This window comes from Electrophorus electricus, chromosome 1 (genome assembly GCF_013358815.1).
Source record: "Electrophorus electricus isolate fEleEle1 chromosome 1, fEleEle1.pri, whole genome shotgun sequence".
Classification (NCBI taxonomy): Eukaryota; Metazoa; Chordata; class Actinopteri; order Gymnotiformes; family Gymnotidae; genus Electrophorus; species Electrophorus electricus.
The window spans coordinates 27,167,088-27,185,790 of NC_049535.1; the positions used below are offsets into that span (position 1 = coordinate 27,167,088).

General features: G+C 38.3%; 3 protein-coding genes and 1 non-coding gene across 8 annotated transcripts; 3 read left to right on the forward strand and 1 right to left on the reverse strand.

Moving 5' to 3' along the window:
- Window positions 1-1,734: 1,734 nt before the first annotated feature.
- kri1 (KRI1 homolog) lies at window positions 1,735-8,717 on the forward strand. Its single transcript, XM_027003321.2, has 19 exons — window positions 1,735-1,951; window positions 2,729-2,808; window positions 2,918-3,023; window positions 3,106-3,205; window positions 3,303-3,360; window positions 3,440-3,489; window positions 3,609-3,699; window positions 3,822-3,899; window positions 4,158-4,264; window positions 4,572-4,704; window positions 5,044-5,139; window positions 5,827-5,997; window positions 6,341-6,413; window positions 6,517-6,629; window positions 6,738-6,906; window positions 7,111-7,241; window positions 7,482-7,546; window positions 7,631-7,726; window positions 7,997-8,717. The coding sequence occupies exons 1-19, from the start codon at window positions 1,876-1,878 to the stop codon at window positions 8,514-8,516; spliced, it is 2,313 nt and encodes a 770-aa protein (XP_026859122.2). The 5' UTR covers window positions 1,735-1,875; the 3' UTR covers window positions 8,517-8,717.
- Window positions 7,312-7,408, forward strand: LOC113573278. Its single transcript, XR_003410194.1, has one exon. It is a non-coding gene; the product is annotated as a Z30 small nucleolar RNA (small nucleolar RNA).
- Window positions 8,718-9,861: 1,144 nt separating the features above from the next.
- spc24 (SPC24 component of NDC80 kinetochore complex) lies at window positions 9,862-14,359 on the forward strand. Of its 5 annotated transcripts, none has more exons than XM_027003322.2 (6): window positions 9,862-9,941; window positions 10,849-11,050; window positions 11,279-11,423; window positions 12,121-12,225; window positions 12,556-12,632; window positions 13,247-14,359. In XM_027003322.2, the coding sequence occupies exons 2-6, from the start codon at window positions 10,879-10,881 to the stop codon at window positions 13,351-13,353; spliced, it is 606 nt and encodes a 201-aa protein (XP_026859123.1). In that variant the 5' UTR covers window positions 9,862-9,941; window positions 10,849-10,878; the 3' UTR covers window positions 13,354-14,359. The 5 variants fall into 5 exon arrangements, with proteins under 5 accessions (XP_026859123.1, XP_026859124.1, XP_026859125.1 ...); XM_027003323.2 differs by having other exon boundaries at window positions 9,867-9,937; XM_027003324.2 differs by lacking the exon at window positions 9,862-9,941 and adding an exon at window positions 10,022-10,255.
- Window positions 14,360-15,191: 832 nt separating this feature from the next.
- s1pr5a (sphingosine-1-phosphate receptor 5a) lies at window positions 15,192-18,395 on the reverse strand. Its single transcript, XM_027003333.2, is given in 3 exon segments — window positions 15,192-16,702; window positions 16,705-17,212; window positions 18,199-18,395. Coding segments are annotated over 2 exon segments (1,179 nt in total). The 5' UTR covers window positions 17,054-17,212; window positions 18,199-18,395; the 3' UTR covers window positions 15,192-15,872.
- Window positions 18,396-18,703: the final 308 nt, after the last annotated feature.

Consider the following 18,703-nt stretch of genomic DNA (forward strand, 5'->3'; position numbering starts at 1 on the left):
GCAAATAAATTACACATGAGCTGTTTTTACTCATAGTTCAGATTTTATAACATTGGCTAAAAAACTATTTCTTGCACCTCTGCCAGCTGATATTCATTTAATTGTGAGGGGGAATGATTAATTGTTAGTGCTTTATATCTATTTCCTTGTGACTACAATCAATCAATATGTTGCTCTCATCCCTCAAATGAGAGTGGCATAATTGGGGCTGGGTTTCATATGCCACAGTAGCTTAACCACCTTCAAAAGGTCCAGTGAAACGCCACTAAAGTCATGGATAATCACGAAACAAGACCGAGATGGCATTGTAGCTCATTGCACTTGCATGGCAGGATGTTATTTATGCTTGCCTGTCTTTTGAGTAACTGTTAACCCTGATATAAGTATTAGTGGTGTTGCCATCACCATTGCAGACCCACAGATGAACTGGGCAAACTACAATTTCCATTTGTAAACAATAATGAAATGTCTATTCTATTCTACTCACAGATTGTCAGAACCCCGTTCCCATGTTGGGGTGGATATTTTCCACTGCACCTGCAGCTGGTGTTAAGATGCAAGATGCACAACTTGAGCCTCCTGCACAAAGGAAACGTGCAAGCAGATGATCCCACCACATCACATTTAATTCACATTTTTTACATTAAATCTAAGAAGTTGGGGAGCCCAGTGTGAAACTTTTTTGTCTTGCCTTCATTCTTCTGAAAAGACTCTTGGCTAAACTGTGTGTTTTAATGCTTTAGTCCCAAGATCATCCAGTTCTGTAGTGGTTTGCTTCAGAACATCCTAAATCCTCTGTCAGCCGTAGTGTCTGGAATCCTGCATTTGCATACAATATATGGTGGTAGAGAGTGGTATTAGGTATTCAAATTACTCTCCAAATTATTAATGCTGTGAACTGTTGTCTAGAAGTGTTCTTAGTTGTCAACATACTTATAAAAAGTACAAGTCTAGTCCAGTGTATTTGCAGATTCAATCAGAAGAAACTGTTAACTAAATTGTGTAAGCCTAATTCAAAGGTTAAATACATTGCGCTGTCAGAATCACATCTGCCTTATCCAACTATAATCTAAGATACTGGCTACACTTAATAATACAATTAATTTACCTTGTCGATACTCGGGGATCCCCTGAGTAAAGAAAAACTAACTTTGGCTAACGTTATAAAATATGGAAACGATTTTCTAGCTAACCACATAAAATAGGTAGCCAAGCTACGTTTCCTGTGACGAAGTGGTCACTGCACACAATGGTTCGCAAGCATTTTTTGGTCAGTTTCCCCCTTATGAACAACAATTTTGGGTAGTCGATAAAATCTCCTCGTGCTCTTTCGGTTAGATCGATTTGAGCAACTGTAAAGGACGCAAACCACAGGCGTTTTGATAGCGTGTAATAGTGCGTCCCATACACAAAACCAATTCCTGCTGTTCATCTGTACCTTTTTTCCCCCTCCACTTGCAGTTCGCGCCACAGCAACGCCGACATGACGTAATATGCAAACAAGCTTACAACTCTGACGTTCAGTTCAGTTCCCTTACCCTGCTGGTAGTAAAACAATATACCAATGTCTAATTTTCATCAGCGTAATTTAGTATTTCAGATTTAAACCAGACTTCGCTGATACAAACATCTACCTTTATATTTACACCCAAACGTTTTTTTTCACATTCGTGAAATGTTTGGTCCTTGAACTGTATGACGTCGTGGTCACGTGGTACCTCCTCGCGACCATATCTCTAGTTCAGGACACTTTCTTGACCATGCTGGTGTGTTTGGGAGGTGTGAGGACGTTGTGTACTTCCTTATGTGTATTTTAAAAAATATGCTGTTTTTAGAATATTAGATATCTATATAGAATATTAATACCGAGTTATAATGTCGGAACTGAAAGTTAACAAGAAGTTCGCGGAAAACTACGACAAGTATAGACAGAAGGAAGAACTACAGAAACGTAGGTCTTTCAAATGTGGCAAATTTTGCTAGCTGTTTAGGTTAGCTTGCTAACCAGCTAGTCGTAATTGGTGTCTTTTTTTTTTTTTTTTTTTCTTGTTGCTCATTGCTTATTCGAGTTAGCTGTCGATGGTACTGCGCCACATGTAGGTTAGCTAGCTAGCTATCTGTTAGGAAATTTGGATTTTTACATAGAATGATATTTAGCGGGCTGGCTAACTCATCACTGTGCAATTGTTGTTTATTGAGGTTAGCTAACCTACGTAACTAGTTATCTAGCTAGCTAGATGGTCAGCTAGGCCAGGATATGTTTGTATAAGTTAATGATATTTAAATGTTTTCAGTATGCAGTCTTGGTGCTTCCGTTCGCAAGGATCGCATGCATTAATAATCACGGGAGTGCCTACTTATAAATTTGTGGATTTCACATAATCTTTCTCTGTCTCGAGGTATATTTTATATAGCTAGCTGGATAGATTTAACTGTATCTTGATCCAACATTCGTCAGGGTTCTTTAAAACATTTCAGACTTTTTGTTTCTTATATTTGTAATTTCCAGAAATTAAAACATTTTTCAAGAATGTGGCTTTGAGACTCTCTCTTTTTCTCTCTCTCGCTCTCTTATTTGTTTTGACGCCCACCTCTTTCTTGGAGTTTTTGATTATCATTACCATTCGGAGTGATCTACTGCAGACGCACTACTGTTAAAACTATCGGTTAATGCAAATCTCAAAGTAAAATGTATACCTGACTTGTTCTTTTGTCTGTATAATTCCAGTGAAAGATCGATATGGGGACCAGGACAGGGAAGGTTCCTCCAGCTCCTCAGATTCAGAGTCCGATGATGAGAGTGAAATGGTAAGAACTTGTATTGCTGTAATAACGAGCTGATCTGTCCAGGTTTTGTGCTATCTCTTACTTGTATTCATCATAAAACAATACTTATGTTTTCTAAATTAACTTTTAGGAACTTGATCCCAGACTTGAGAGGGATTTTTACAGAACACTCTCTCTACTGAAGAAGAAGGACCCAAAGATCTATCAGAAGGATGTAAATTTCTATACAGAGCAGGGTATGTGAAGTAGCATATCCATAACTGATATGGTGTGAAACATTTTTACTCTAGATTTTCAGTGTCTTCTCTTTACTGATAGCATCATCTTCCAGCGATGAAAAACCCTCCACTTCTAAAAAGACTGAGAGAGCCATGTTCCTGAAGGACTTTGAGCGTAAAGTCATTTTGGAAAGGGGAGGGTAAGTCACATTTTTAATAGATCTAAAACTCTACTTTTACTTTGTGAAATTCCATGCAGAAAGTTTCTTGAAAGCTGGCTATTTTTGCTTATTTTAGAAAATATGATGATGAGGAAGACAGTGCTGATGAAGAGGTTTCCAGATGGATGAAGAAGGTAACTTGTGCTATAGTCATATTTCACAATGAAATTTCTACTTCAGCACTGTCTTGCTTAACCTTGTTTCCTCTCACAGAGAGCTGCATCTCCCAGCTACATCCAAGAACAGAAAGAACTGAAAGAGAGGTAGGAATATGGATATAAAGTCAGGTATTTGATAAGGTATTAGACTAAAAGAGCTTTGTTAAAAGCGCTTTGCCCATGTCTGTGACTTAAGCAGACCCGTTGCCTCGTTGTCCTGGTAGCTTTCGCAGGTTTGTGCAGGACAGTGATACTGAGGCCAGCGATGAAGAGGACCAGCTGCTGAGACGCAGGACCAAAACCCAAGACGAGAAGGTACCCCAGCCATGACCCTCCTCTGCCTCATGCTTTCAGTGATGGACTGATGAGCTTAAGATGAGCGTTGGCTGCTTGTTTGCATCTGTAATAGTGTAAAGTATTCTGGATAATTGTCCTAGGACCGAGAGGAGGCCGACTACATGGAGTGGCTGAAAGGACAAGCAGAGCTAGAGGAGAAGGAAGAGATTCAGGACATGGTAAGTGCAGACTGCATCAGTCACGTCCATCTTGCTCTGTACCATCGCAGCTGTCTTTCACCTGGTGCACAGGTGAGAACGGTTAAGCATATCATGTAAGACAGTGGCAAAGTCCTGCCTCATTTTCTCTCTGGTTATTCCGTTTGCTTGAAACTTGTGCCTATATGGGATTTGCATGCCTTCTGCATATGAGGAAGATCTAGTTCATAGCTGTAGCCATGAAGAGTCACTGGTGTGACACTAGTACTGTTTTTGCAGAAATATCTGAAAGATTACTGGAATGACCCCCATCTGGATGAGAAGGAATCTTTTTTACGTGACTATATCCTCAATAAGGGATACCTTGATCAAGATAAGGAAGAAAGGTGGGCCTTATTGATCTGTATCTCTTTTTTGCATGGCTGTCTGCATAGGCACTGTAAAAATGCATTGCATTTTGCATTATTTGCATGATGTAAGAATTATTTTCACTCAGCCTAATCGGTTCTTTTAGAGCGCCAGGTTTAGCAGGGCAGCTCAACATGGCCAAGAGTGGTGATGATGATGATGATGATGATGGCATTATTATTGAAATAAAGTATTGCTAACAAGCAGAGGAAGATTCTTGAATTGCTGTTAAATAGCAGAACCTTGCACTAGAATTGGACTGAATTGTGTGTGGCTGCTGTTCAGAATTCCCACCTATGATGAGCTGATGCAGGAGGATGTGGAGGACTCTGAGGAGGAGGGGGAGTCCTTCCTGCAGAAACAAGAGGAATTTGAGAGGCACTACAATTTTCGGTTTGAGGAGCCTGGTGCTCATAAGGCATGTCTTTTTGTTTTTAAAGTGCAAGTCTGTGGTGTGTGATAAAATGCATAGTTCATTGCTCAGGTGTAGTTCCTGGCGACTAGCTACTTTAAAAAAAGAAAAGAATAAAATTAAGATATAGTGTAAAACTCCAAAAACAGATTTAGTGTAAAACTACAAAAATGTTGGCTGTGGTGACTAAAGTAAATGTGTTTTCATACGGTAACACCCAGCTCATGCTAGCTGGCGCAAATAACCCAGCATTATGTGTCTGTGTCAGAGATAATGGGAGAGAATGGCAGTCTCTGTTCATTTGATGTTTTGATCAGTTTCTCTTGTGTACACTGTTAATCCCAGATCCAAACTTTCCCCCGCAATATTGCCACTTCTGTCCGAAGCAAAGACGACAGGAGAAGGAGGAAGAGGGATGAGGTAAAGGAGAGAAAGAGAAAGGTAAATTCTAATCAGTTTTCATATTATATAATTAATACATCAGATATGTTTATGGTTGTCTTTGAGCTATTATCAATGGTACTTAATATCGGTGTTTACAAGTAACTTGGAATAAATTTTTAAAAAAATAGGCAGTCATACTTTGTAACTACAGACACTCCTTGGATTACGATGGATCAGTTTGTTTGTTTTTTTATATATATATATATATATATATATATATATATATATATATATATATATATATATAAAAAAAACAAACACACTTTTTAATCATTTGCTACTGTTTGGAAGTAATTACTTAATTAGCAGGTCTACAGCAGAATGATCCAACCTTGTTTAAATCAATTTACTAATGTTAATAGGCAAGTATAAAAGGACAGTGGCATGGTGACCAAGTAAAGCAGGGCTTCACCAAAAAATCACAACTGAAAAATTACAACTTTAATCATACTAAACATTTGTTACATATATTTAGTAGTGGTCATGAACACTGTTCTGATCAGTTCATGGCATTTGACCTCAGTGGTAAGCATACTCCTTGGAGATACAATCAAGTCATGGTTTGTAAGTCAATTCTCTCAGTAGCCAGTAGTCATGCACAGAAAATACCCGCAGAAAGCATCCTTCTATGGAAGTGGCATCTGAAGGTATGACGCAACCTCTGCTTTGGTCTGGGATGCGTAGGAGAAGGAACAGAAACGCCAGCAGCTGAAGGAGCTGAAGAACCTGAAGCGAACTGAGATCATGGACAAGCTGAAGAAACTGCAAGAGCTGACAGGGAATGAACAGCTTGCATTCAGAGAGGGAGACTTGGAGGGAGACTTCAACCCGCAGCAACATGACCGGCTCATGCAGGTGTGACGAGAAGGACAGATGAACGTGTTTGGATCACTGCAACTAGCGCTTGGCTGGGCTGGGTGTGGGGGGTGGGGGGGGGGGGGGTGGGGGGGAGATTGTTCTGTGTGCATGTAGATCTACTAAAGATGCTGTAAGAATTTATTTAAGGAATTTTCAAATTTATTTTTTCTTGTTGGTAACTAATTTTTTTTTTACCTCTGTTTGTTTCTTATCCAGGGCCCAGATTCTCGATGTTATTTTATTAGTTTTATGTATTACAATGTTATCTGTCATAGATGTTTTAGTTACATTTGAATTGAACATGATGGCTTTATTGTTATTATTTTTTTTACATCTACAGAAAGTTTTTGGAGATGAATACTATGCAGAGAATGAGGAGGAGAAGCCTCAGTTTGATGATGATGAGCTGGAGGGTAAGGTGGTTTTTTTTTCTTTGAGTGACCAACTTTTGGGGCACAGTGGTTGAAACAGTATTGCGGAGCCAGCGTGCAGCGGTCTCAACATTTTGTGCATCAGGTCACTGGAATTGGGATACATGGACAGGTGAGGATGAAGGATGCGAAGAGGAGGAGGCTTATGAAGGTGAATCTGAGAGCTACGAGCCTAACTGTGAAGATCCAGATTTCATTGTAAGTGCTTTTTGAAGCAGTTGTGTGTCTGTTCCAGTGCTGAGTAGCTCATAGCATTTGTCTTGACTAGAGGGAGCTTGTCTGAGGTATGTTGACCTGCTTTGACAGATGGATGCTGACTATGAACCAAGTCTGCAGCCACTATCTAAGAAGAAAAAGAAAGATAAAAATCTGAGGAGAAAGATGACCAAAGACGACGCTCCTCTCATGGGCAAGAAGGGGAAGAAATCTCACTTTGCTGAAATTGTTACTAAAAACAAACCAGTTTTTAATCCAGGTAAATTTAGCTCAGTGAACGGAGTTCAATAAGTTTTACTTTGTAGATGCATTCTGTTTTTCAGAACATTTTATGCAGATTTCTCCAGCTTTCATCATGATGCACCTTGCAGTATTAAAACTCTCCAAAAAATATTTTGGTTTGGTATTGTACATAATGTAACATTTTAAGTATTTTATGTTGTTGTTGTATTGCATCTTTCAGAGGAGAAGACATTTGAGCAGTACCTAGATGAGTACTACAAACTGGACTATGAGGACCTCATACATGACCTGCCTTGCCGGTTCCGCTACAGACAAGTGGTACCCAATGATTTTGGTCTGACCACTGAAGAGGTGAGAACACTTTATTCATACATGATTATTGACCAGATTGGGTCACAGGTTTGACTGGGAAAAGCCCATCTTGCAGTGATGAACTATGGTTTGTCTGACCTGGTATTGCTGTTCCTCTGGGAATAACTCTGACCAGGGCCTGAGGACTTAATCTTCTCTCTGAGCAAACATTGCAGGAATACTCGCTGCTAAACTGCATCTAATCATATGCTACTTGGCTAACTTTCTCCTCCCTTGTAGATCTTGGGGGCAGACGAGAGAGAGTTGAATCGATGGTGCTCTTTGAAGAAGACCTGTATGTACAGGTAAATGGTTCACAATGGACAGAGAATTAAGATGTTTTTGAAAGACTGTCATTTGTATTTGTCTCTAATGGTGATGTGTGGCAGGCCTGAGGGAGAAGAGCTCTGTGATGTGAAGAACTATCAGATCAAAGCTCAGAACATCAAAAAGAAGAAACATGTATTGAATTCCTTATATAATGAGTGAGTATTCAAGCCCATGTGGATTGCAAGAATAGGCTATGCATCCAACGGTTTTATGAAATCAAAAAGCTTTCTGTAACATGGGAGGGTATTACAGCATTAGTGTTTGGTATTATGCTTGTTGAATACAAACCAATGAGATCACTATTATTTGATTACTTGTTTTAAAAACCTTGATCTTTCTTCAAAAGTTGTAATATATTAATTTATGTGGCTATAGGGGGGAATGGCACATGCCTCTTAGGTTAACAAGTACTTTGTACTTTTCAGGAATGATGAGGGGCAAATGGATGCTAAGGTGAAAGTTGGTAAGAAGAGGAGAGATCGCCTGAAGAAAGCAGAGATGGAAAAGGAGACGAGAGAGCAAAGTGAACAGGAAGAGGCACTGGAGGGGGACAAAGAAGCGGCCTCTAATCAGGAAGCTCCTACACCCTTCTCAGCTGACAAAAGGGCAGACCAGGCTTTGAATAAGACAGCGGCAGAGGAAGGTGATGCTGAGTTCTTGGTGCCTAAGAAAAAGATGAAAATGGAAAGCATTCCAGAAGCCACCAAAGATAAACCCCGGACTGAAAAGGATAAATGGCCAAAGAAGCAGAAGAGGCGACCAGGTAAAAGGACCCCTGGTCTTTTCAAGGTGAAAATGGGTGGCAAAGAGTTTAGTGGACAGAGATTGCGAGCCTATGGCCTGAATCCTAAGAGGCTGCATTTCAGGGAATTCTACAGGCAGAAACGAAAAGACAGGGAAAAGAGAGAAAAGATGAAAAACAAAAGCAAAGTGACTGAGAGCTAAGGTTAACCAACTTTTATTGCTCTGCACACAAGCAATGGCGGATTACTGAACGTGTTTTTGTTGTAACAAAAGCCTATAGAGAAAAAATGGTAGATTTCTGACCATTTGTAAAAATTCAGTATTACATACTGTAGTGTTACCTTTCAGATTGATTGATTGATTTAATTGTTTAATATTTTAATAAATCTTTTATCAACTCAACTCCTTTGATATCGGAGCATTTGTTGCATCCTCCATGATTGTAATTTCAGCAGATTTGCGTCATGAATAACAAGCCCAACAATTAGGTGTCCTTTTTTTTTTTTCTTCATTTTAACTAGTTTGACGTTAGTTACTTGTTTTACTACAAGATTACCTTCTAGCAATGACAAAGAATATCAGTTTCTATTAAGTAATTCCCTTTCTTAATATAGGTTGGTACGTTTCGTTTTACACTTATTAAACTCAATAATAATAATAATTAGAGCCTCTAATTTAATTACTTATTTGGGCCGTAAGGATTTTCCTTGATGCTTACATGACAGTACACGTCCGTCCGTGATCGTTACCAGATAAGATGGAGGTACGACAGCCGTACACCAAATAAGAAAAATAATTAAAAACAAATAGGCCTACATGAACTGTTAGACTTACAAAAAAAAGAAAAGTTAGATAGGGGTGTCAAAGTTAAGTGTTTTGCAGTTTCTTATTTAATTGGGAATGTAAGATCAAGGTTGAAACAATTCGTCTGTATAAAAGGAGTATACCATAGTATCTTGGAAAATTGGTTTGTGTATATAAAGGGTATTTAATATAACTAAATGTATTCTAGCGCTGGTCAGGGCGTTCCAGACAGGTCCTTCATTAGCTAGTTTAAAAAAAATAAAAGACAGTATGTGTGAGTTGTGGAAAACCGATAATTTTCTAGGTAATCTGGCAATGTTGTAAGGGTATCTAAGAAAGAATTCCGATCCCCGAGACTTGTTGGAAAAAGAATATTAGGTTGTCGGATAATTCCAAGTATCTGAATAGTTATGCTACTAAGACTTAATACAATTATTTTTAGCAGTTTTATTGGGTGTGGCGAAGCCCACAACGTCAAGTCCTCTATTTCTTATTCTATTTTACGACATCTCTTCACTTTGAGATGTTTCTCCAGTTAAAGCTGAGTAGCATTTTAACTAATTGAGAGGTTTGCTTTAGGCGCCTGTAAAAAAGAAAATGATGGAAGCAGCTCTAAAGAGGCCCCTGGTTTACTCAGCAGCGCTCGACCTTGGATATACAAATCTACACAAGGGGGTATCGTACCTGCCACTCTTGTGTTTTGTAGACATTCTTGGCAAGTCCCACAAGTCGCAGCTTTGACCAGAGAAAAGCGTCATCGAAGGTGAGGCATTGGGGTTGTTTGCCTGATAGTAAATGCTGGTGGAAAAAGAAAATCTGTAAGTAAGTGTTGATTTTGTAATATCTAGTGCCTAATACACAAATAGTGTTTAAATTATGCAAAAAGACGTATTAATTATGCAAACAGAATTTGGAAAGAAAAAATGCTACTTCGTAAGGTAAAGACCTAAGACGTCGTCCAGGCACAGCATCGTAAAGCGCGGCAATGAACAGCGCAGTTTGAAAACTAAACGAGGGAGGTTGGTGTAATACTTCTCGATGGCTATATATTTTTGAGTAGTTGGCTAGAACAGGAAAAACAAACGTTTAAACGTATCTCTACCTAATAACAAATGCATACTGGAACATAGCATCCAGTAAGATATACAATTTGATATAGATAGCTTAGCTAAAGTATGAAAATAGTTAGCTAACTAACTTAACTTGGTAATGTATCTAAGCTAACCCTATCTAGGTTAGATAACCTATCTAGAGAGTAAAGCTTATTTTTGTCTGTTGTCAGATACAATATTATTAATTAACAGGCTAACGTTTTTCAGCTAAAATTCAAAACAACTGCATTGTTTTGTAAACTCTAGACAGCAAGCTAGCCACCTAACTACTTTAGCTAACTAGCTGTTAGGATGTCTGTGGTAACCCTAGTCGTTTTGTCCCGTTATGCATGAAGTATTGGTAGCTTTAGGTAGCTCGACAGTGTGAATTTAAGTTCTCATTTCCAGAATGCATGAAAGCTTCTCTGAATGTTTACAGCAGACAACTAAGTTATCTCAGTGGATTTAGCAATAGCTGTCTTACTGTCTTAACGTCATATATATATTTACATTCAGCATTTGGTGGACGCGCTTATCCAGAGCGACTTGGCTAACTAGGTTAACGCTAGCTAGTTATCTAACTAGCTAAGTTCCATAGCTAGCTATAGTTATCGCCATAATTCCTTTATTCCTCGTAGGAGTAAGGTAACTTCAGCGGCACGATAAACATGTTACAAAACGACGCATTAGATCATGATCTCGAGAACACAGGGGAGATGGTTATCAAGCTCATTGAGAGCAGTAAAGCCGAGGACGCGCTGAGGGCAGCAAGAAAGAAGCAGCAGGCGCTCTTTGACCACCACCTAGAGACCAAGAAAATAGTCACCCAGCTCTTAAATAGTAAGTAATGACTATACAACTTGCACTTGGTTTGATGGTCTTTGATATTGCATATTTTGTTACCCTAGGATGTAATATGCACATTTCAGCCTTTAATGGACCATTATGAAACCGAGTTCAAAATGTTTCTCTCTTTAATCAAATATTGAATTCACAGGGCATTGTATATGATGTCATTAAAAGGAAATGTAAGCTTGTTGGTAAAAACCAATACCTACCCCACCCCAGGCCTGGTGCACTCTGAAGAAGTTGTAGGCCAGAAGCTTCTGGATTTGGAGGGTCAGAAGACCCAAATGACAAGGGAGCTATACAAGGTAGATCAGGAGGTGCAGCAGAGTCTGGCCAAGAGTCTCACTCTGGACTCAGAGATGGAGTATCCTTTAGTTACACTCCACATGGAAGGTGCTCTGTCCTGCAACTTTTACAAAGGTACAAGTTCTATGTACCAGACCTGTTTGTGAAAGCTATGGCATAGTTTGTGAATAGCACCTACTGGTGTCTTAAATATCATTGTATCTGAAGTTTGTCATCAGTAGACATCTACTGTAGACTGCTATCACACATTTGCTATCATTGATAGTGTAATAAATCAAGAAAGGTTGTGCAAAATTAACCAAACCTCAACCATCTTAATCTTCTACATCAGTAACATCAGTATGTGAAAGAATATTCGTCTTTGATGTATGGAAAAGGTATGGAGTTAGCATGGTTTTCAGCCTTTTGAGATTCTGGAAACAAACCTGTTACTGAGTTGCACACATTGTAAGAGATTATTATTTTTATACTAGCTGTAAATCAGTCTTTTTTTTTTAAACAAATTGTATGTACAATCAGCATACTAATCCCAAATTAGGGGGGGATGTAGTCCTCCTCATCATGTGACACTGTTGACAGCCAAGGGAGTGCATCACACCGTTCTATCCTCACTGTGCATCTCAATGATTGTTTCACAAGAACTTCTGGTCAGACTTGATGAAATGCAAAAAAACAACTTTGGTACATTTGCATGTAGATGCACTTGTGGTTGTTTTTGCTTTTCCTGGTGTTGTTTCTTTGACTTCATACATCAGATTCCTTCAGAAAGAGTTGGAAAAACTTAAGGAAAGTGAGAAGGAGATTCAAAGTCTGCAGCAGGAAGTAGATGAGGACACTACAGAAGTCATTCCCTCAGCCATGTAAGGACCAACTGCTGACTAACTTGCCATTTAAATTAGCCAGGATCGTGGTCACCTGCAATGTGCTTCACATTTACTGTCATACTTCACATTTAATGTCATACTATTTTCTAACATACCTGTATTAACATGAATTACTTTATAATTAGATAATGAGATGAATTGGACAGGGAAACTACTAGGCTTTGACACAGTACGTTGTCAGGACTGGAACTAACAATCGGTTTGATTAAAAGTACCAGTATTAATGTCCCTAATATTTGGGGGGGGGGGGGGGGGTTACAGTTATATCTCTTTATAATTAACTTTTCTTTATTGCATTTGTTGCAGATATTTAGCTCAGCTCTATCTTAAAGTTACTGGAATAAAGCTGGAGTTGGACACAGAACCACACATATTGCGGGGAGGTAAATCACTCAAGTTCAGTCGTACTTTCTGTCTCTTTCAAGTAACTTTGCTTAGAACAGAGATCAGATAATGAAAGTTATGTAGGTTTAGTGAATTTTACAGTTGTATGACAGCAGTGGCACCATGTGAGTTTCATTTTTGTGTTCGAGTGACCACATTTAGTGCAGTTTCTATATGTTAGTGTTTTGTAGTTGTGAAATGGGAAGTTGTTTAATGATTTACTTTAAGAACAAAGCTACTCTGCTGGCCTTAGTTGTAAATTTCATATGTTCTGGATTTAATGTGGCATTGTGATATTGTAAGGAAGATGATATACTCTCAAATACGTCACTAGGGGGCAATCAAAACCCAATTATAGGAGATCAAATTTCCTCTTGAGGATCAAGATCACTCCAAATCTATTACACTTTATTTTAACCTTTTAGATGTTCTTAAAGATTTAACTTTACATCTGGATTTAAGATCTGAATGTTTATCAGATATAAGTATACTATTTTCACTGGCCTATTACTTGAGTGTGCGAAGTTGAATCCTAATTATAATAGGTTATAACATATTTGAGCACCTATGGCAGGAATACCTTTTCACTAATTTATTATTTATTTAATCACAGTCCACTATGGTGCAGATGTGGCAACCCCTATCAACATAGACACATCCACTCGCTCCACCTGTGAAACGAGTGATGAGCTCTGGAGTTTGGTCAACACAGACTGGTAGAATTCTGTTTAGCCATTGCCATCCTATTTTAAATTTCTTTTTGTTTATTCATGTTATTTTTCTGTCATTTATATTTATTAAATAAACCCTTCAAATTTTGGTTATAACTACTCTGGAAGCAGTGGAGTAGATGTTCATCTTTTGTGCAGTCTGCCCTCTAAATCTTTTGTTTTCCTAATGTACATCACCACATTCTGGGGTGCCTTAATGGACTGGCTTTGTACAACAACAAATGTTTTATGGACGTTTGTGACATCCTTGACACTTTCCCTAAATTGTTTTTTTTTTTTCTTCTCACCCTTTTTCTAAGTTGAACTTAATGTGTAAATGTTACAGCAGAAGTAAATCAGACAGCCATAACCTTGCTTGTGTGATGGTCTGATGTTTTTTCTTTCTCTGTTACTTCACAAATGAGTCAGAATGCAACTTTTCTCTTTCTGTGGTGAGGTGGGCATGTACCAGGGTTTCAGGCCTTTGCACCTCATCTAGATGTGACCTGGCATGAGCCAGTGACCTTGTTTTGCTGTTTCCTGTCAAGGCAGCAGTGGCACAGTTGGCACATGTGTTGTGTAGTGATTAAACCACACTGAATGCAGAGTATCTCAGTGGTATGCCAGAGAGCAGTAGGGCATGAAACTGTCATGGGAAAGATTGATGTAAGTCATACAGTAGTTTGAGTTTAGAAAAGAACTGTAAAATTTTAATCTACATATAGACCTACAGTTTTCATGTGTGTGTCCATATATTGGGGTTATTCTGCCAAACTGATTCCTGGACCAGCTTCCTAAGTTAAAACATTGTGTTGTTTTAAAATGAATGTGTTTTCTTTGCATTAGATGAGGCCTGAAAACCATTTGTTGTCATTTTCTGCAAATTAATGCTCTAAATGACACACATTTTTATTTGGAATTTGTGAGAAATTTCAGTAGTTTATGGAAAAACCAAGGAAACATCATTTTGAAGGGCAAATTTCACTGCAATTTTGAATGTCTACACTACAATTACATGGAATAATCTTTGGATATTGATATATAATCATGTACAGGGCCAGACTGGACAGAGGTCCTTTTGAAGTTCTAGTCCTATATCTTTAGAATTCTCGTGTACTACTCTGCAATTTTTACTATGTCTCACTGTCCCCCATACATATTAAATCAATATATTCTCAATAAATGTGTGTTGTTTTCAAAAACTTGATTAAAAACCTTTTTTATTTTTTTTTAAGCAGCAGCTATTTAAACATCAGTGAAGTGCAAGCATAACAGGTCAGACATATGCCAAATATTTTAATATTTTCAGTGAATATGCTATAGTGTCTCTTTCCTGTCATCACTGCTGATTATTAGGTTCTATTTTTTGTCTTTTGTTTTGGTTTTTTTGTCACCACTTTTTTAAATATTTATTTTTGTACAATGTAATTTAAAAATTCAGCAACTATTGGGCAACATTAAATAACCTGGAAAAAAATTGTATGCAATGCTAACCATTCTCTAGCTTTTGCCTCAGTGTCACTAAACACTAGGCCTTTAATTATCTGGTAAAACTCCAAGGTTGACCATGTTTCTTTACGTGTGTTGACGAGGCAAAACAGCATGTGTGCGATGTGAATAATCAAAGGGAGACTATATCTCACACCTATTGCAAGAACATGTTTTAGCCAGTTTGTGAAGTGGAAGTATATAAAAGATAAATAAATCAGTATGTACTGTTGTACTGAAATATACAAGTCACTCTGGAATTCGAGCATTTACAGTTAGGGCGTTTGCCAAATGTCTTAAATGTAAATGTTCAATACCTTTGTCATATGTGGGGGTAAAGTGAAAAGAAGTAAAACAAAATACAAAAAAAATATCACTTTATTGTCAATGTACATATATTTACACACGCACATGAGTATAAATTAGGAATAGCTGAAACACAACCTCGACCAACAAATGCTTCTTTATTTTATTCACAACACTAAAATCTTTACAAGTATACACAGAAGACTACATAACGCTGAAATTATCACTCTCCACATTGCACTCTCACTCTCTACTGAAGCATCCTTACAATTAATTTATAATGCTCTTTAATGTATTTACTCTGGTAGTTTTGGAACACAAAATATGCTTTATGTAAAATTTGAAGTTAGTCCCGAGAAAAGGGGACAGATGAACAGCTTTCTTTGCATGAAGATGAAACTGATGCTCTCGTAAGTGCACTCTTGGTATGCAGGCAGTTAGGTGCTCACCTCTGGCCAGGTGTATAACTGTTTTTCTCCCCATTTTATATATATTTATATATTTTAAAGCTGCAGATAGTAAATCATATGGGACACCATTGAAGCCACCACAAATTGCTGCCATCTCAGTTTGTTTGGTCTTAAGTGCATGTTGCTTAAAGCTCTAATGAATGATAAGAAAGCACTTTCAGTACAGTTTGAGCTGGCCAACTGACTCACACTTCACCTTCTTGTCAAAACACACTTGACTATACCAGTCCATGATGAAATTACCTTGATACAAATTTCTAAAAATTCAAGTCTTTGACATTCTGGGATAAATAGCTTTGATTGTGGATGGTGTAAAGTTCCCTGATGTCACAGTGGTCTCCAGGCCCTCCAGCTTCTGGGATGGCATCTCAGTCTTACTTGTGCTGCACTCCAGGAAAAGTACTCCAAACCTCTTCACCTCTCCATCCTTAGTCAGCAGACAGTAGCTAAAGATCAACCTCAGGATGGCCCTTCGCATGTCTTTACTGGTTAATGTGTAGATGATGGGGTTGAACAATGAGTTAAGCATAGCAACACCCAGAAAGTAGTCTGCCTTCAAGAGCACCTGGCAGCTTTGGGCCGGACAACAGAAGTCCAAAAGAAGGAGTACAAAGAGGGGGAGCCAGCAGATGATGAAAACCCCAACCACTATGGTGACAGTTTTTAGCAGAGCCATGTACTTCTGGGCTTTCCTTATAGAACTTTTGCGCTGCGGTCCCCACACTAAACGTGGTGTGGTTGACTTTACAATGCAGAAGATACGTACATAGAGCACCACAATGGCTAATAATATTGCAGAGAAGACTGTGATGCAGCAGAGAATGAAGCTTTTGGAATACAGTGGCAAGACGGTGGAGCACTGGTCCAAGATGTCTATGCAGTTCCAGCCCATAATGGGTAGCACACCCAGGAAGACAGAAAGCACCCAGCTAGCAACAATCAGAGCAAACATGCGCCCACGCTTGCTCCCCTGGTATGGCTTCATCTGCACCATGGTAACGTGGCGTTCAATAGCAATGGCCAATAGGCTGATGATGGAGGCAGCTAGTGTGATGAAGACACCACCTTCTCTTATAAACCACTGAATAGGGGTCATTTCAATGTGTTTGCTCCAGATGTTACAATATTCACCATGTAGGTGAAGCCTGCCAGCAGATCTGAGAAAGTCAAGTTGCCCAAAAGGTAATACATGGGAAGATGGAACTTCTTATTCTTCCAAATTGCTGCAAGAACCACAGAATTCTCTAGGACGATGAGCAAACAGATAATGAGGAAAACAATGGCTTCTGGTTTTAGTCCATCCTTGTACTTGTTCTCTTTAAGCTTCCCTGTGAAGTTGTAATGGGTTACAATGACTGCATTGTTTTGGTACTCCTGAAACATGTTGAGGTGTCCTGCAGCTGGTGTCATGAGAACCGCTGTAGGAGGTGTGGGGTGATGTTTCATTTGTTCATGTGAAACTTTCTTTATGTTCTCTGCTCACACATTAGTCCTTTGGGGTCTCATTATTCCAACATCAAAGATGAAAGTAATAAATCCACAGAAGATTGAGGCTGGAAGATTTATTGAATATTTACCCTTTGGACAGTTTGGAGTTTTCAGAACCTAAAAGAATGGAATTAAGAATATATATTTTTAAAAGCTTAAAACATGTTATAGAAATCTACAGTACAAACAGAATCAAAATCAATATTTATTCTCCAGTGATTGTCAGAAAAGTGCTTGGGCATACAAGAAGCAATGAACCGCTGCAATGCCGGAACAAGCGAACTGACATTACTAACCAACTATGGTATAAATGTACAAGGAACAGGAAAAGCATCACAGTAATCAAATAAATAACAGATAAATAGGTGCAGGGGCAAATGACTTTTTTTTGCAATATATATGCAAAAACTTTTTTTTTAATTGTGTCACATCAGAGATTAATAGAGAGAGTTAATATTAGAAGAAACGTAAGGAAAAATAAGGAAGCCAAGGTAAAGAATCTGTTGGGCAGATAGTGACGCAAAACTAAAGTATTAGTCTGAGTATGACTAAAGAAGACGGGTGTGTTTGATATCTCAGAAGGTAAAGCCCTCGAGCAAAACAATGAAAAATGTTCTCACCTTTACATATCATGCTTTCACGACGTGCGTGTTTGTAAGGGGTGGTGGTGCTCTATCGATAAACATTATGAAGCTTAGTTACATTTCTAAGGTAGTTATCTACAATTAACTTTACATGACGCTTACGATCGTTGGGTCGTTTCTGAAATAATTAAGACTGGTATTTATTACTTTATACGTGTATCCCTTAGCTTATAAACAGCCTGTAACAAAATTTAAGGAATCACATGCATGTGAACCTAACGTGTAAAATGCGCGTAACATATAAAACGCGGCATAAACTTTGATTATAATTAGCATAAGATACTGTATCGAAAACCAAAAGTAACAATTTAATAAAGCATTACCCTATACGCAAAATGCATTTTATTTAGCAAACATGTCACAGCTGCTCATGTTACTACAACGTGTTCAACATTATTCCCTTTTCGCAGGTTTTAAAAACTTGTTCAAACACCTGTAAAATATACAAAATATACGCACCTTTTCCTGCAGGCCTATGTGCGAAAATGTACCAAAAAAATTGGAGCCCCCGAACGGTCTTCACGATCTGCGCGCTATTGACAAACTGATCTTACAAAAGGTGATGGTGAAAAGGAGTAGTTTCGAACAGGATTAGACATGAAGTGGGATGGCTCTTGCCCTCAACCTTCTTAGTCTCCCTTCTCCTCTACTTGGTTGCTTAAGCGGCACACGGGAGGTGAAAAATGAATCAGCCTACGCTTTGAATTACCCTACGTAAACATTATTATTCGTCAAATGTTAGCCATTCGGAGTTTATATAGCGTCGTTGAGTAGAAATTAGATGAAAGAACAAACGTTTTAATGAAAATAGACAGAATATGATCTGTTAAATCTTACCGATGTGTGTTTTGATATATAAAGATTCTTCGGAATACTGAGATAGGAATTAATTAATAACTCAGACCTTTTACGTTTTGAATGTTTTCACAGTACAACTCTTTTCCACTCAACTAAGCACAAAGAC

Excerpts from the sequence above, each read along its gene's own strand:
- spc24 (XM_027003322.2), top strand. The coding sequence starts at position 10,879 with ATGTTACAAAACGACGCATTAGATCATGATCTCGAGAACACAGGGGAG. Across the intron at positions 11,051-11,278 it reads AGTCACCCAGCTCTTAAATA|GCCTGGTGCACTCTGAAGAA; the intron begins GTAAGTAATGAC and ends ACCCCACCCCAG. Across the intron at positions 12,226-12,555 it reads GAAGTCATTCCCTCAGCCAT|ATATTTAGCTCAGCTCTATC; the intron begins GTAAGGACCAAC and ends CATTTGTTGCAG.
- kri1 (XM_027003321.2), top strand. The coding sequence starts at position 1,876 with ATGTCGGAACTGAAAGTTAACAAGAAGTTCGCGGAAAACTACGACAAG. Across the intron at positions 3,024-3,105 it reads AAATTTCTATACAGAGCAGG|CATCATCTTCCAGCGATGAA; the intron begins GTATGTGAAGTA and ends CTTTACTGATAG. Across the intron at positions 3,361-3,439 it reads TTTCCAGATGGATGAAGAAG|AGAGCTGCATCTCCCAGCTA; the intron begins GTAACTTGTGCT and ends TTCCTCTCACAG.